The 15,490-nt window shown below is 48.0% G+C and overlaps 1 protein-coding gene and 1 non-coding gene across 3 annotated transcripts in view; one reads left to right on the plus strand and one right to left on the minus strand.

Moving 5' to 3' along the window:
- Nucleotides 1–831: 831 nt before the first annotated feature.
- On the minus strand, nt 832–976 carry MIR8875 (microRNA mir-8875). The gene is given in 1 exon segment (NR_128831.1): nt 832–976. It is a non-coding gene; the product is annotated as a microRNA mir-8875 (primary transcript).
- Nucleotides 977–1,716: 740 nt separating this feature from the next.
- The window catches only part of ARHGAP17 (Rho GTPase activating protein 17), a 94,805-nt gene continuing 81,031 nt past the window's right edge, over nt 1,717–15,490 (plus strand). For both annotated transcript variants that reach the window (XM_038540007.1, XM_038540008.1), the window contains exon 1: nt 1,717–1,856. In XM_038540007.1, the coding sequence (XP_038395935.1) occupies nt 1,804–1,856 (53 nt within the window). In that variant the 5' untranslated portion in view covers nt 1,717–1,803. The remainder of the gene's footprint in view (nt 1,857–15,490) is intronic.

Genomic DNA, 15,490 nt, shown 5'->3' on the forward strand with positions numbered 1-15,490 from the left:
CGTTTAGTTTTCCGCGGTACCTGCGGATGACGTCTGCGAGCTTCTGCCGGTGGACGTTCTGCAGTACTGCCATTTCGAGTTGGTGATCCTCAGTTTCCTTGCTTCGCTTCTGCTCCAGTTCCTTGATGGTACTCTGCAGGTGGCGGATTTTGTGTGGCTCTAGGCTATTCGTTCCCTGCACCGAAGCCTGGGAAAGACGTTTCCAATGACTGACTTCGGCCTCAAGTCTTAAGACTTGATTTGACAATCTGTTTATTTCTTGCTGTGACCAGATCACATCAGCAAAGTCCACGGCGTCACCGTGGAAAGGTGAAGCGTGATGACCGAAATCGTAACTGGGGGAATGAGATTCCATGGCTGACAGTTGGCCACCAGCTCCAGAGTTTACCCTCGGAGCGGCTGACTGCGGCCTCCGCAATTCCTCCTCGGTCCCTTGTGGTTTTTCGCTAAGCAGTGCTATTTCTACCTGGTTCTTTTGGAGCTGATGTCGGTAGTTAGCACTCTGCTGCTTTAGTTGAAGCTCTGAAGCTTCATACTTCTCTGCTGGATCACTACACAGAGTTTTAAGTCTCTCATTCTGTGATGTTAAGGTCATCCGACTCACCTCGTCCTCCTTTCTCCCAGAGTCAGGTACCTCGTCCACCTTTTCCCTTCCCTTCGTCGGCACATCTCTGGTGACACTGAAGATGTGGCCGGTGATGGAAGTCTCACTGCCGTCCGCTTGCCCTCGGAAACGGCCTAGGACAGAGCCCAGGCCACGGGTCCAGGGAAGCATTTGTGCGGGTCATAGAACCGATCTGGTCCACTTCGCAAAAAGCGTCCAGCCCGGTCGGACTACCCCGCCAAATGTCCCAGAACTGCTGCCTGCGCAAGGCTAAGAACCCAAAGACAGTGATGCGTTTCTAGGCAACGCCCGCCCCGGGTTCCGCTACAGCAGGCCGGGAGCGCAAGGCCTGGGGCCTTTTTTTTTTTTTTTTAATTTTTATTTATTTATGATAGTCACACGCAGAGAGAGAGGCAAAGGCACAGGCAGAGGGAGGCGCAGGCTCCACGCACCGGGAGCCCGACGTGGGATTTGATCCCGAGTCTCCAGGATCGCGCCCTGGGCCAAAGGCAGGCGCTAAACCGCTGCGCCACCGGGGATGCCCGGCCTCGGGCCTTCTGAAGGCCGTCTGCGGCCCGGCCCCCTCCACGCGGCCCCCCCACTGCCCAGGCCAGGGCCGGGCCCCTTCCCCTGCTCCCCGCTGCGCTGCCCGTCCCGGGTGGGCCCCCGGAGCGTGTGCCCACGCGCACCTGGCCCTCCCCTCCCCGCCTAGTGCGATCCCACTACCCAGGTCCGCGGACTCCGGCTGCCACGCAACATTGGTTTATTAATCGAGGTGAAGGCGCACAGCGACACGCGTCCATCCCCGAGGAGGGCAGATGCCGACTGCAGAGAGGCGGCCGCCCGGACCTTGGGCTTTGCGGCCTCCGGAGGCTCCCAGGTGCCGGTCCCGCCAGCCGCGCACAACGGGCGTCTGCCCCCGCCCCCCCGGGCCCCCCCGGGCCCCCCCGCGCCCCACCTGCGGGAGCGCCGGGCCGGGCTGGGCGGCGTGGGCGGCGGCGGGCGGGCGGCGCTGCTCCCTCCCGGCCTGGCGCCCGCAGAGCCCGACCCCGCAGGGCGGCCCCGGCGGGCGGCTCCGCTGGAAGTGACGCGGGGAGGGCGGGGCCGGCCGGGAGCCGCCGCCGCCGCCGCCGGGAAGCGATGTAGGCTCGCCAGGCCGTCCCCCCGCTCCCGGCCGAGCCCGGGCCGCCGCCGCCGCCATGAAGAAGCAGTTCAACCGCATGAAGCAGCTGGCCAACCAGACCGTGGGCAGGCGAGTGCGCCCCGCCGCGGGCGTGGGGGCGCGGTGGGGGCGCGGGGCGGGCGGGCGGGCGGGCGGGGCTCCCCGGCTCCCGGCTCGCGCCCCCGCTCCGGCCTCCGGCCGCCCGCACCAGGCCCGCGGGAGCCCGGGTCGGGCTGCGCCGCTCCGCGGCCTGTGTGCAGCTCGGGGCCGCCGCGGCGCCCGGGAGCCTGGCCCGGGGTCCCGGGGGGCAGGGGGTGGCGCTGGCCGCGACCCTTCCTCGGCCCCCCCGGTGCTTGGCCCCGGGCGAAAGCTGGCGTCGGGCGTGCCCGGAGCCGTGCGGGTGCCGAGCTCCGGGGCGGCCTTCTCGCCCTTTCCGGGGCGCCCCGGCCGCGGCAGCCCCTGCAGCTGCAGCCCCTCTGGCCCTAAATAAGGAAGGGGCGACCGGGGCGCGTCGCCTCCGCCTCGGGGGCTCTTGGGACGGCCTTCCTGGGACCTGAGAGGCGCCGCCGTCTGCAAACCGGGTGGGGGGTGCTGAGGACCGGACTGCCCGAGTTCCTGACGTTTAGAAATTTGCAACTGGGAGGAGGAAAGAATTGTGGAAACGCCTTGGTCCAAAAAAAAAAAAATTTTTTTTTTTTCTCACTCTGTGTTTGGAAGCAGATCCTTCTCCGGGTTTCCTTGGTACCGCCTGAATGCTGGCAGGAAGCACTATCGATTATGAAATGACAGACGAGCCCGCAGGTGTAGACGATCAGGTTGTTGGAGCAGGAAGGATTGCTGGGTCTGAGAGCTCCTCGAGGGGACTGTCATGTGCCGTGTTATCTGGGGCAAATCTTTCAAGGTCTTCTAGGGCAGTTAGCTGTAGTCTGTTCTGGGAAGACGTATGAAAGTGTGAGTTTTTCACAGCTTTGGCTTCTTCTTCTTCTTCTTCTTTTTTTTTTTTCTCCAGCAGTTGAGTCAAAGGGGGAGTTTGGTTTGGCCAGAGCACGTGGGGACAGCTCTTTGTGTGTGTGTGTAGGAAAATACTTTTACTTCCCCTCCCGTTTTCTAAATTTGCTTGTTAGGGTTTCAGTTCCCCGCCTCCCTCCATCCCCCAAACTTTTTGCTTAGTGGCTTGGTTTTGTTGTTTAGTTTTGTTGCTACCCCACCCTATTATCTTAATGTGCGTTTATGTCTCCGGAGTTGATGCCTGTGCCCTGAAGCCCAGCGGTGCCTGCTTTTCTGTCATTTGTAGGAAAATGATAGAACTAATGCTGACAGGGAGGTAGACAGGGCAGTAGTAGGGGCTGTTGTTTCAACCAAGAATCTGCAAATGAATCATAAGGTAATTCCTTGTGAGTTTTCTTACCCGCCCCCATGTCCCCGCCCCCCTCCTTAGCCTTCTTAGTAACCCAGTAGTGTGAAATCAAACATTCAGTGACTGTCAAGACATATTTGTCACATTGTCGTTTTGGCCTGTTGGTACACTGTCGGGAAAGGGGTGTCTGCTCTTTTTGCACAAAGTTTTGAGGCCTTTTAAAGCTGCCAGGCCCGTTAGGGTCCTCTTTGGCCTCTGCTTCCTCTGGCAGCTTCTCTCTTCTCACTTGGATTCCCGCCTTACGTGGCCCTCTTTTCCAGAGCAGCCCGAGCATTCTTACCTGTTAGCCCCTACCTGAAAATCTCCGGGACTCCTTTCACCACACCTGCCCTGTAGCTGCCTCCTAACTCATTGTTCAGCTCTCCGGCCAAACCTTTCTGCCTGTAAGAGGCCTTCCCCGGTGCTCCAGCATAGATTGGATGGCCCCAACCACGGGCACTTTTGTAATTCCACCCAGCACCTGTTTTTCTATAATGCAAGTTGCCTTTTTACTTGGTATCATTCTCCAGGAAACTAAATGCTTTGAGAGAGCCCTTGGCTGTCTTTCTTTCTCTTTCATTTCCCAGGGTCTGCTGTGGTTCCCAGTGTCGGGTGGAAACATTACCAAGATAATCAAATCTAGTGTAAATCTAGTTCTTACCAGATCGCCCTGGTAGTGTGAGCCCAAGTATGGGAAAATGAAAACTGGATAGAGTAAATGGTGATTCATCCTGGGATTGTAATTCTGGCCCTGACCTTTGACTCTGTTTGAAAATCTTTATTGCTCCATGCCAGGGGAAGCCGAGGCTGTTACAGAGCTCTGAAGGGTGTGGCAGTTATGCTCCCAAAGTCAAAAACTTATTTTTACTGGGGAAGCTTTTGCTTTACTGCTGTCAGTTTCCTCGATGTATTTGTATTTCTTCCACTCACGTAATTGTAAAAGCTTGGGGAGGAAAAACAGAGGCTAGAGAGAGCCCAGAATTGTGATGGTGTGTTATTGGGTTATTGGTATACCTCAGAAGCGGGCGCGTTGGAGTCAAGAGGAAGGCTGCAGAGCATAGAAGGCCCCCTCTGCCCACAAATGAAGTTCCACGTGCGAATGGCACCCCCATCGGGTGTCTTATTAATTCATAGAGTCTTGCAAGGCAATGTCCTCTTCTCAAGAAGGAGGGCCTTGTGAGCAACCCCACAGCGAGGTTCCATGGGATGAACATGTGAGAGACTTAGTAATGGCTGGAAGGAGTGAGTTCTAATGATGCAATTTGTTTACAATGGGATGACGAGTCTGTTTCAGAAAATGGTTTGTGTATCAACAGGCACAAGGCTAATGCGGTGGTCTTATGACATGGGTGTCCCAAAGAGAATTAGGATGGTTGATTCATTCATTCAAGGAGCACTTGTTAAGCCCACACTGTATGCCATTGTTCAAGGTATTAAAGAATCAAAAGTGAATACAACCCAGTTTCTGCCCTGAAGGGACTCAATAGATTTGTAGAAGAGGTAGACAAGCAAAAAATAATTATATGCCATGAGTGTTTAGAGGGGGATGGGTAATAGAGTGAGCGAAACTCCACTCTTAGTGGATGGAGAGATAGATGTAACAAAACCAAACCAACAAACCGAGGCACAAATTGGAGCAGAGCCTTTCCCCTCCATCTTTAAGTGCAGCTTTCACTTCTTTTCTCTTGTATTGATTATGTCTCTTTTGCTTGTAAGAGAACCCGACTGGAATTACCTTAAGCAAAGATGGGAATTTAATTGGCTCATATGAGACCAAAAGAGTCCGAAAGTAGTATAGCTGCAGCCAGGGCTGGATCGAGGGCTTCCACTCTCTAGATAGGCCATGTCCACAAGGAGACACCGCCCCCCCCCCCCCCCGCGTCCCCCGCCCTGTCCCCATCTCCGCCCAGTTTTCCATCATCCTCAGTTCAAGTCCCAGAGGGACAGAGAATACTTTTCACTGTGGCCAGAGCCCCAGGATTGACTCTGAATGCATCGGGCTGTGTCACGTGCCTTGCCCTGGAAATGGGAATGGAGTGAGCCCCACCCAAATGACATGGACTGAGAATGGGGGAGTGCTGGCCCCCCAGAGATAACTGGGGCGCTGTTACCAGCAGGAGGGGAGAAGGCGTGCTGGTCAGGATACAGGAAGTATCACGACGTGTCTTTTGTAGTCCTCTTCTAAAAAGAAAGAGGTTTGTAGTCCTGTTCTAAAAAGAAAAGCAATCCCTGTTGCAGATAAGCCACTGGATGGATTTAGGTGGTTGGTGGTTTGGGGGAGGGTGATCACTGAGTGGAGGAAGGTATATACCAGCATGAGAAACTCAAGGAACATTTAATTATGAGGTAGAAGTATCAAGAAGAAAAAGAATCAGAGACTAAGTAGGCTAGTTTATTACCTAGGTGAGACTCTGGAAGGGAGTGTCTCCTTGGGTGTTGGTCTGTGCCAAGATTGAAGTACTCCCTTCAGGTCCAAATGTTTTCCATACAGTAACCTTTAGATAAATCAAGGTTACAAACTCCAAGCTAGTTAAATCAGAGTGACTTAGAACAGATGAGGGCCACAGGGGACCCCTATCAGCACTTGTCTCACCAAAGGGGCATGTGGGACTATGGGACCACTTTTGGAGTTTTCAAGAAAGGCCTAACATCTGGATTTTAATGAATATCAGGTGGCCTTTAATGCAAATTAAACAACCACCATGATACTGTGTGAGGCTAGATTTGGTGTGTGGGTCACCAGTTGGCAGTTGTATATGTAAAAGGATCGGGGAGGTTAAGGATTCCTGTTAACTAGTTTTCTTTTTTTTTCTCCTGTACCTTACCCTGATGTTACCGCATTATCAGTTCTTGGATTTGTTAAAGAGCATGTTCTTTCCTTTTCAGAACTCTTCCAAAGATCTGATAGTAATAATCATCAGCACTTATCTGGTGGTGGTTTAGCTTACCAAGCGATGTACCAAAGCCCCTGGCTTGGTTTTCACCTACTGGTTGCTTATCATTTCTAGTTTATAAAGAAGGAAGAGTGGCTTCCCACACTTGCCCAGCTACCAAGTGGCTGAGGCAGGCCTTGGGGCCAGGGCCTCTGACTCTGGATCCCAGGTGTGTCTGACAACAGAAGCTGGGCTGCCTGCCTTTTCACCAGGGAAGGGTTAATGTTTATTAAATGCCTTTGGTGCTTGTTGAGCTGCTGGGCTAGAAGCTTTGTGTAAATTATCTCACTGCCTTCTCAACAGCAAGTCCCAGAGGTGATATTATTTATTCCTGCTTTAATAATGAGAAAGGGAGGACTCACAAGAGGTCATCAAGCTAGTTAATGAGAGAGCTGTCATTAACTAGAAACCAGATCTCTGATTCTAAAGCAGCTGTAAGTCTGTACTTATGAGGGCAACTCTTACTGGAGAGACCCTGTGTCTGAGTTATGTGTGACGCTTTCCTAAACTCCTGGAAGCTGAGAGTTGGATGTTGCTCTAGTCCAGTGGCTCCTACTGGGGATGGTCACCTGGGGGGCATGAAGCAATGACTGGTGACATTTTTGTTTGTTACAACTTGGTTGGGGGGTGGGGTGATATGGGCATCTGGTGATAGAGGCCAGGAATGCCATTGACCATCCTACAGGACAGCCTCACTACACAGAATCATCTGGTCCCAAATATCAAGAGTGTTGAGGTTGGGAAACCCTGGTCTAGTCCTCTTAGACTCTGGCTCTGTGAATGATCAGAATCAAAGATCTGCACTGTTTGCTTGCAGGGCATAGATGTATTCTGTTCTGGCAGTTTCTTACGTATATATTTATTACAACCAAATTGGCCCATATTGAAAAATTAGGAGTTTTCACATGAAAACCTGGATTTGCAGCTGCTTCTACAATCTCAGAAGACCTAGCAATGTCTGGCATTGCCTCCTCATACAAGAAGTAGTAGTTGAGCAGCTGCTGCCCCCTTTGGATGGGGCGTCAACCATCCATTTTGTCTGACTCCCTAGTGGCTTGTTTTACTGTGTTACAGTCCTTGCAGACCCCTCCCTGATCACAGAAATCTAATGACCTCCCGCAGGAGCAGAAGACTCCCTGCCCCCCAAGGTAGCCCCTTCTGTTAGGGGCAACGTGAATGCTCACGGGGAGTCCAGTGCATCTCTGTGTGTGCATCCCAGGGCAGTCCTCGGGTGCCATGGTGAATCAGCCTCTCTTCCGTGAGACAGTCTCTCTGTAGTCAACATCATAAGCCATATAGTTTTATCAGCAGTGACATCCTACATCCCTCACCTGTTCCACACACTGATTTCTTCTGTCTTTTCTAGGGGAGCTCTGAGCAGTATTTCTGAGAAAGGGGAGGTGGCTGTGCTTCATTTGCCTGGATCTGAGTGGATCCCATCCGGCCTCTGCATGGAGCAGAGGAGGAAAGAGATGTGTTATTCTCACAACTTCTGACTCTGATCTTCCGTGGCCTTGTTATACACTTCGCATATTGTGAAATCCTAGAATATCAGGGTGTTTATAGGTCAGCGAAAGCCCATTGTTCACTGAAACAAAAATGAACCCTAAACAGATGTGGTCATGTGGCATCGGTTTTACTTGGAAGGCAGCATGTTCTTCTAATCCGAAATTATCTCTGTGGTAGTGGTTTCCAGTATGTCTGTGGCAGACCCTCCCCCCATCCCCCTGCCTGAGGGACTTGACATTTGGGTGTAGGGTCCCAGAATTAGTGTGTGCACCATGCATTCTTGTCAGACTATAGAAATTTGGCATCTAGAATTCTATTTCCATTTCTCCAGCATAGGTAGACAGCATGGTAATTAATCAAGTATAAATCTATTTAAAAATGTTATTATACTCCAGGGTTGCCTGGGTGGTTCAGTTGGTTACTCATCTGACTCTTGATTTTGGCTCAGGTTGTGATCTCGGGTCGTGAGATCAAGCCCCAGTCAAGCTCCACACTCAGCAGGGAGTCTGGTAGAGTTTCTCTTTCTCCCTTTCCTTCTGCCCCTCCCCCTGCTCATGCTCGCTTGCTCTCTCTCTAATAAATAAAATCTTTAAAACAATTTAAAAATATTATTACACTCCTATCTGCTTTGTCTCTGTGTTAAAATAGAGGCCTCTTTTTAAAAAGCTTAAGTTAAGGGGGGGGGGTGGTTGTCTATGATGTTCGTACCTTTCCAGGGCCCCAGTGATCTGAAGTGCCATTGCACAGCTGCCCTTGTTTTTCTACAGGGACGTAGCGCTCCTCTCCTGTCTTCTTAGACCATTCACTTGGGTGCCCTCTGCCCCATACCTACCACCTCACGGCCAATGACTTTCAATTTTATGTCTTTAGCCCTGGCATCTCTTCCTCCCTAGATTGATCTCCATCTTGAACTTCTCTACTTAAATGTCCTACGAACATTCACCTCATGAACTATATCCTCAAATTGGCTTTCTTTCTCTGTATTCCTCAGTCTGTAGGCCAAATCCTGCCCACTGCCTGTTTCATGAAAAATGTCTAGTGGAACACAGTCACATAATGCAGCAGTAGAGCTGAGCAGTTAACCTTGACCCTTTGGCCCGCAGAGCCCATGCTACTTACTGTCTGGCCCTTTGCAGACAGCTGCCCTGGCACATGGAATGCCACACCACACCTACTCTGTCCTCGTTGCTGTCTTTCTCGTCTGTTCTCTTTATATCCAGGCTCTCCCCATGGTCTGGCAGTACTGCCTCTAGAGTATCTTTGACTTGGTGTCTGCCTCATGATGGCCTTAGTTCAAGCTTGATTAGTTCTTGCTTGTCTTTTTTTTTTTTTTTAAACCTGAACTCAAAATTGTCTTCCAACTGACTTAGCTAGCTTGAGCTGGATGTTATCCCTTTTGTGGGACATCTAGGACTCCACTCTGGTTTGGCACAGCTAGTCACAATTTTAATGATCACAGCCCTTCTTCTCTAAATTATTTTCTTCTGATGAATTCTCTGGAGTCCAGAATCATGACATTTGTAGGAGATTAATATTTATGCGGACTCGGGATTACTAAATTGTCTTCTACATGATAGCGCTGTCCTTTATAATGCAGCAAATAATGTCCACTGGAACTCCTGTCATTTTGCACAGGGTGATGGACCTCATACTTCACCATTATGCTAGTTGCATTAGACATTGCCTTGTAAAAAAATGTACTACGGGGATCCCTGGGTGGCGCAGCGGTTTAGCGCCTGCCTTTGGCCCAGGGCGCGATCCTGGAGACCCGGGATCGAATCCCATATCGGGCTCCTGGTGCATGGAGCCTGCTTCTCCCTCTGCCTATGTCTCCGCCTCTCTCTCTCTCTCTCTGTGACTATCATAAATAAATAAATAAATAAAAATTAAAAAAAAATGTACTACGTATTTTAATTTTTCCCACTAAGGTTGAAATGAATGAAATATATTTGTATTTCTTTATGAGTTTTCTGTATGTGTCATTTGTTCATTTAATTGCCATGGAATTAATGTTTAGTTGTCAATTTCAGTGTTAAGTTACCAGATCAGTTCAACAAATGTACACTGAGAACCTGTCAGATGCTGGGGTTAAAAAGATAACTGATTCCTAGGAGCTTGAGTCAGGAGACAGACCTATGAGCAGATAATTCCAATATAGCCAGTTGTACCTATTCTAGCAGGTCTTGGGTGTTAATCAAAATATTAATGCCATGTCTTGCTTTATTCATATATTGCAATATAAACAATTACATACTTTTTTTTTAAGATTTTATTTATTTATTCATGAGAGACACACAGAGAGAGAGGCAGAGACACAGGCAGAGGGAGAAGCAGGCTCCATGCAGGGAGCCCTATGTGGGACTCGATCCCAGGACCCCAGGGTCATGCCCTGGGCCGAAGGCAGGCGCTAACCTGCTGAGCCACCCAGGTTCCCCAAACTATTACATTCTTATCCTCAGGTGCATTACATAGTGAATGCAATGGAGAACCTTGAGGGAACACGTTTGTGACTCCGTACAGGTTTGAAACAAGTTTCAGAAGATGAAGCAGATTCTGTTGAAAACCCAACCCTGTGATTTATAGAAAACACTGCTTTTGAATAGGTATAGCCTATGTACAGCCAATGATGTGAGAACAATATTAAGTTCTTTTTAAGCTCTCCAGACTGTAAGACTTGTCTCTAATGTCTTGCTATTTCCTGTTAATTACAGCTTATTAATTATTTGCATAGGCTGCTTCCTTTTGATTAGTCCCAAGATATTTCTGTCTGACTGTCCCTTCCCACAGTTCCTTTTAGGTGACTTCCTTATCAGAGATACTTTGGTCTGGTAGTCTACTTGATCTCTCCTTAAATGTTTCATTAGCATGTCTTCTATCCTTTCTAAATGGGTTAGCCAAATATATGCCTCCTAAAGAATTTAAATAATAAATGGCGGACTAAGCAAATAGGTACTTAAATGAATATAAAAGTTTAAATATTAAATGTCCAGGACTGCACAGAAATTCTTGTAACAAATGACCACCTACCTGTGGCCTGTCAGTGTGAACATTTCTAAGTCTACCAGTGTGGGTTTCATGTGGTCACTGGATACTTTCAGATGCACGGGCTGGACTGGCCACTTAAACCCATGCCCATGTGTACCAAAGTGTTTCTACTTCACTAGATACAGTGGGTGCTAGGATAGATGGAGCATGGATGCTGGCTCGCGTTCTCGGCAATGTGCTTGGGGTTCAGCAAAGCTTTCTCTGACACATGACACTTGAGCAATCTTGATGGCACGTAGAGATGACTGGGGATCGAGAACTCCCAGAGGGAAGAAAAATTCTCGGGAAACCTAACCCACTGACAGTTTTATGCTTTAACTTAGTGTTTTTTGTCTATAAATTGGAAAAAGACAACTGTATCTGATTGCTAACAGTGGGAAAACTCTGCCCAGTTCTTATTTTCAAATTAGATACTGAACTAATGGCTGTTTGTAGATCCATATGTACTTCAGTCCAAAGCGACTGTGATATTTAAATTCATAGGCTTCTGGATGGATTTCCATTCAACAGATAGAGTAAGTTGTCCTTTACAAAGCTCTAAAAAGCTTTGAAAGCAGCATACTCTTATTTCCTTTGCCTAATAAAAACTGATGGCCATTTTTCCCCAAAATAGATAGTTCTGGGTGGCTGAGTTGGTTAAGCATCTGACTCTTGGTTTCAGCTCCAGTCATGATCTCAGGTCCTGAGATTGAGCCCCAGTTCGGACTCCATGCTGAGCAGTGAGTTGGCTTGAGATTTGCCCTTTCCTTCCTCCCAATTGCTTGCACTCTCTCTTTCTCTCTCTCTCTCAAGTCTATCATTCAATCAAAGAGTCTTTTAAAAAAAATAGACCATTTTGTCATACACTGAAAATCTAGGGAGGTATCATTTCTCACAGTGTAACTTTTTTTTTTTTTTTTTTTTTTTTTTTACGATTTTATTTACTCATGAGAGACAGAGACATATGCAGAGGGAGAAGCAGGCTCCCTGCAGGGAGCCTGATGTGGGACTCGATCCCGGGATCACACCCTGAGCCAAAGGCAGACGCTCAACTGCTGAGCCACCCAGGTATCCCTCACAGGGTAACTTTTAGTTTCTTTAATTTTCATCATTCTTGTTCATCCTCTCTTACAACCTTTTCAGTTGCTTTTGTATTCTTGGACATGCCAAGATATGTAACATCCCCCTAACAGCCCCAGGATTGGTGGGACTAAAAAACACATGGGCACCTTTGTGGACACCAACTTTTAGAGACAGGCAGCATTGATTGACATTGGTTCTCCTCTGTGGAAATGCTCAAATGTCTATTTTGGGGGATCATGGTTTGAGGACCACCACAGTAGAATTTGGGGAGCCTATATGTGCAGAAGGTTGAAAAAGCCACATTAGCGTTCTAGGAGGATCATTGTAGTGGCGCTGACTTGGGGCTGTTAAGGAAGGAGGAGGGGGAGAGTAAAAGATAGGAAACTATTACAACAGGCTAGGGGGGAGTAGGACCATGGCGTGAGGACTGACCATTCAGTCAGTCCTAAAACCTCTTCAGCACCATGACATTTGGGGTGAAGAAAAGAGAAAAGGAAAGGTTGAGGTGATTCAGGTTATGGCTGAATGCCATCTACTGAAATAGGTCACACAGTGATTCCTCACTTCCTTTCGTTTCAGATGCTTCTCTTTTTTTAAACATATAATTCTCACACCTGCTTTGACTTTTTGTTGGCTTTCTTTTCATTGACACTTGGCTTGGGTATATGTGTTTGTAGGAACTGAGACCACAATGTGCTAATAATAACTGTCAACATGTAACATGTCTTAAATCCGGCAGAGCTGGTCTCCTTCAGCTTTTCTTTCTTTCTTTCTTTTTCTTTCTTCTCTTCTCTTCTCTTCTCTTCTCTTCTCTTCTCTTCTCTTCTCTTCTCTTCTCTTCTCTTCTTTCTCTTCTCTTCTCTTCTTCTTTTTTTAAAGATTTTATTATTTGACAGAGAGAGAGAGAGAGAGCACAAGCAGGGGAAGCAGCAGAGAGAGAGGGAGAGGGAGAGGGAGAAGCAGAAGCAGACTCCCCGCTGAGCAGGGAGCCCAACTCGAGGCTTGATCACAGGACCCTGAGACCATGACCTGAGCCGAAGGCAGACACTACATCGACTGAGCCACCCAGGAGCCCCAGCTTTTCTTTCTGTACTTAGTCTCTCCTATTTCTGTATAGAAATGAATTTTGGTATCTCTTTATTACTAGCTCCTAGAAAAATTCACTTATGATTTTGATTGGTCTGGAGCTCATTCATCCACATAATATTTATTGGGTACCTGCTATAGGGTAGATCCTGAGGATACAAAAATAAATCCCAGGTATTTATAGTCTAGCATATCTGTGAACTACACCACGGGGAAAGTTGATGTCTTTTCAACACGAGCATGGCATATCTCTTTCTATACACAAAGATTTTATGTGCTTCCTAAGTATTTTGTTGTAGTTGGAAATCGTGCCTAATTAGTTTAGTTGGTAAACATGAGTGATGTTCCTGTTTGTATGTATATTTCATTACTTTACTGACCTAGTTGCAGCTGATAACTTTGTTACTTCTTTAAATCTCTATGTATGTAATATCATCCATCATGTTTTTATTTCTTCTTTTCCTATTATTTATTTCAGTGATTTCTCTTTCATCTCTGATTTATGGGTTAGACTCCAAAATAATGTGTAACTGTATAATTGTTTGCAGCAATAGCATATAAAGGTCATATGATTTCACCCCTATTAGGCATTCCAAAAATGTAACAAGGACTGGTGGAGTCTTATGTAAATGCAAATGTCCTAATCTCAGTGGTTCCTGATGGAAATCTACAATCACTTTTTGTGTCTTTTTGGAGCCACACACCTTTTAGTACGTCTGATGTTTGAGCCTTTATTCTGTGACTTTGTCATAAGATTGGCAGGCACGGGGGCAGGGGGAGGGGCAGTTGGTTAAGTGTCTGCCTTCTGCTCAGGTGACCCCGAGGTCCTGGGATGGAGCTGTGTTGGGCTCCCTGCTCAGCGGGGAGTCTGCTTCTCCCTCTCCCTCTGCTACCCCCTTGCTTGTGTTCTCTCTCTGTCAAATAAATAAATAAAATCTTTTTTTTTAAGGTTTTATTCATTTATTCATGAGAGACACACAGAGAGAGGCAGAGACACAGGCAGAGGGAGAAGCAGGCTCCATGCAGGGAGCCCGATGCGGGACTCGATCCCAGGACCCCGGGATCACGACCTGAGCCAAAGGTGGATGCCTAACCACTGAGCCACCCAGGCACTCCAATGAATATAATCTTTAAAAAAAAAAAAAAAGATTAGCAGCTGTGTGACTTAAAGGCAAAATACTGAATTTGCAGTAGTCCAGACATACCGAGAAAACAGTCGCGTTGCACTTAGACTGAGGAAGGAGCTGAAGAATTTGAAATGGAACAGACGTAGCCATATGTTAATAATAACTTATAAAGAAGTTGGTGGCAGGTCACGGGGCCATGGACTTCATTGCAGCCTTTGACTCTTAGAGCAGTCTTTAGGAATAGAGACCTTGCGACCCATAGATTTATTTTTATTTTTATTTTTTTTTAAGATTATTTATTTATTTATTCATAGAGACACACAGAGAGAGAGAGGCAGAGACACAGGCAGAGGGAGAAGGAGGCACCATGCAGAGAGCCTGACGTGGGACTCGATCCAAGGTCTCTAGGATCATGCCCTAAGCTGCAGGCGGCACTAAACCGCTGCGCCACCGGGGCTGCCCTACCCATAGATTTAGATGGAGGTTCTAACACCCTTCTCCCAGAGAAAAAAATCACACACACACACACACACACACACACACACACACACGCATTTGCACATGATTTCACGGACTCCACAGACTTCTTCAAGCCCAGAGCCAAGAACCCCAGGATTAAAGAATCCGGCTAGTTCCTGGAGAGATGCGTAGCCATGCTCCCATGCTGTGAACTGGTCTCTGGAGCTTACAGGTGTGCACCTCACATGTTGGTGTGTGCTGTCTTGCTCGCCTCCAAAACACACCCTGACACCTGTGTGAGAGCCTTCCTCAGAAAAGCCAAAATGTGGCATTCTCGTTGATGAGATTTGGCAATCACATTAAAGTACTTTTGCTGAATAATCGGCTTCTTTAGGCAGTAAATTCATTCCAGAATGCTTTCAAAGCTTTCAGATGAGGGCTTTTATTTTTTTATTTTCTAAGATTTTATTTATTCATGAGACACATACACACACAGAGAGAGAGAGAGAGAGAGAGAAGCAGAGACACAGGCAGAGGGAGAAGCAGGCTCCATGCAGGGAGCCTGATGCAGGACTCGATCCCAGGATCCAGAATCATGCCCTGAGCCAAAGGCAGATGCTCTCCCACTGAGCCACCCAGGGATTCCAGATGAGGGCTTTTAAAAACTAAAACCACTCTAGGGCAGCTGGAGTACAGTAAACAGTGAGCTGGACTTGGGTCAACACTGTACCAGCGCTCTCCCTGCACTTGGTTACCCGTGCCTCCCTGCTGTGGTCCCACACCGGTCAGACAGGGCTCCCGAGCCACGTGGGGACAGCCCTGGGAGGCTTGAGAAGTTGGCATGAGGTAAGGAGGCATCATAAGACAGTGAGGAAGCAGTACAAGACAGCAGGTTAGCCCTGGGAAAAGTAGGCAAGTTAGATTTCATCTCACCACCAGGGGCCAAAATAAATTCCAGACAGATTAAGGATTTCAAGTAAAAAATGAAACTATAATATAGAGGAAGAGGTGGAAAGTTCTTCATGCTCTGACATAGACTACAGAGAATGAGTAATAAAAGGTAACCTATAGATTTAGCCACGCAAGTTTTTTTTTTTTTAAGATTTT

The sequence above is a fragment of the Canis lupus genome, chromosome 6, assembly GCF_011100685.1.
Source record: "Canis lupus familiaris isolate Mischka breed German Shepherd chromosome 6, alternate assembly UU_Cfam_GSD_1.0, whole genome shotgun sequence".
Classification (NCBI taxonomy): domain Eukaryota; kingdom Metazoa; phylum Chordata; class Mammalia; order Carnivora; family Canidae; genus Canis; species Canis lupus.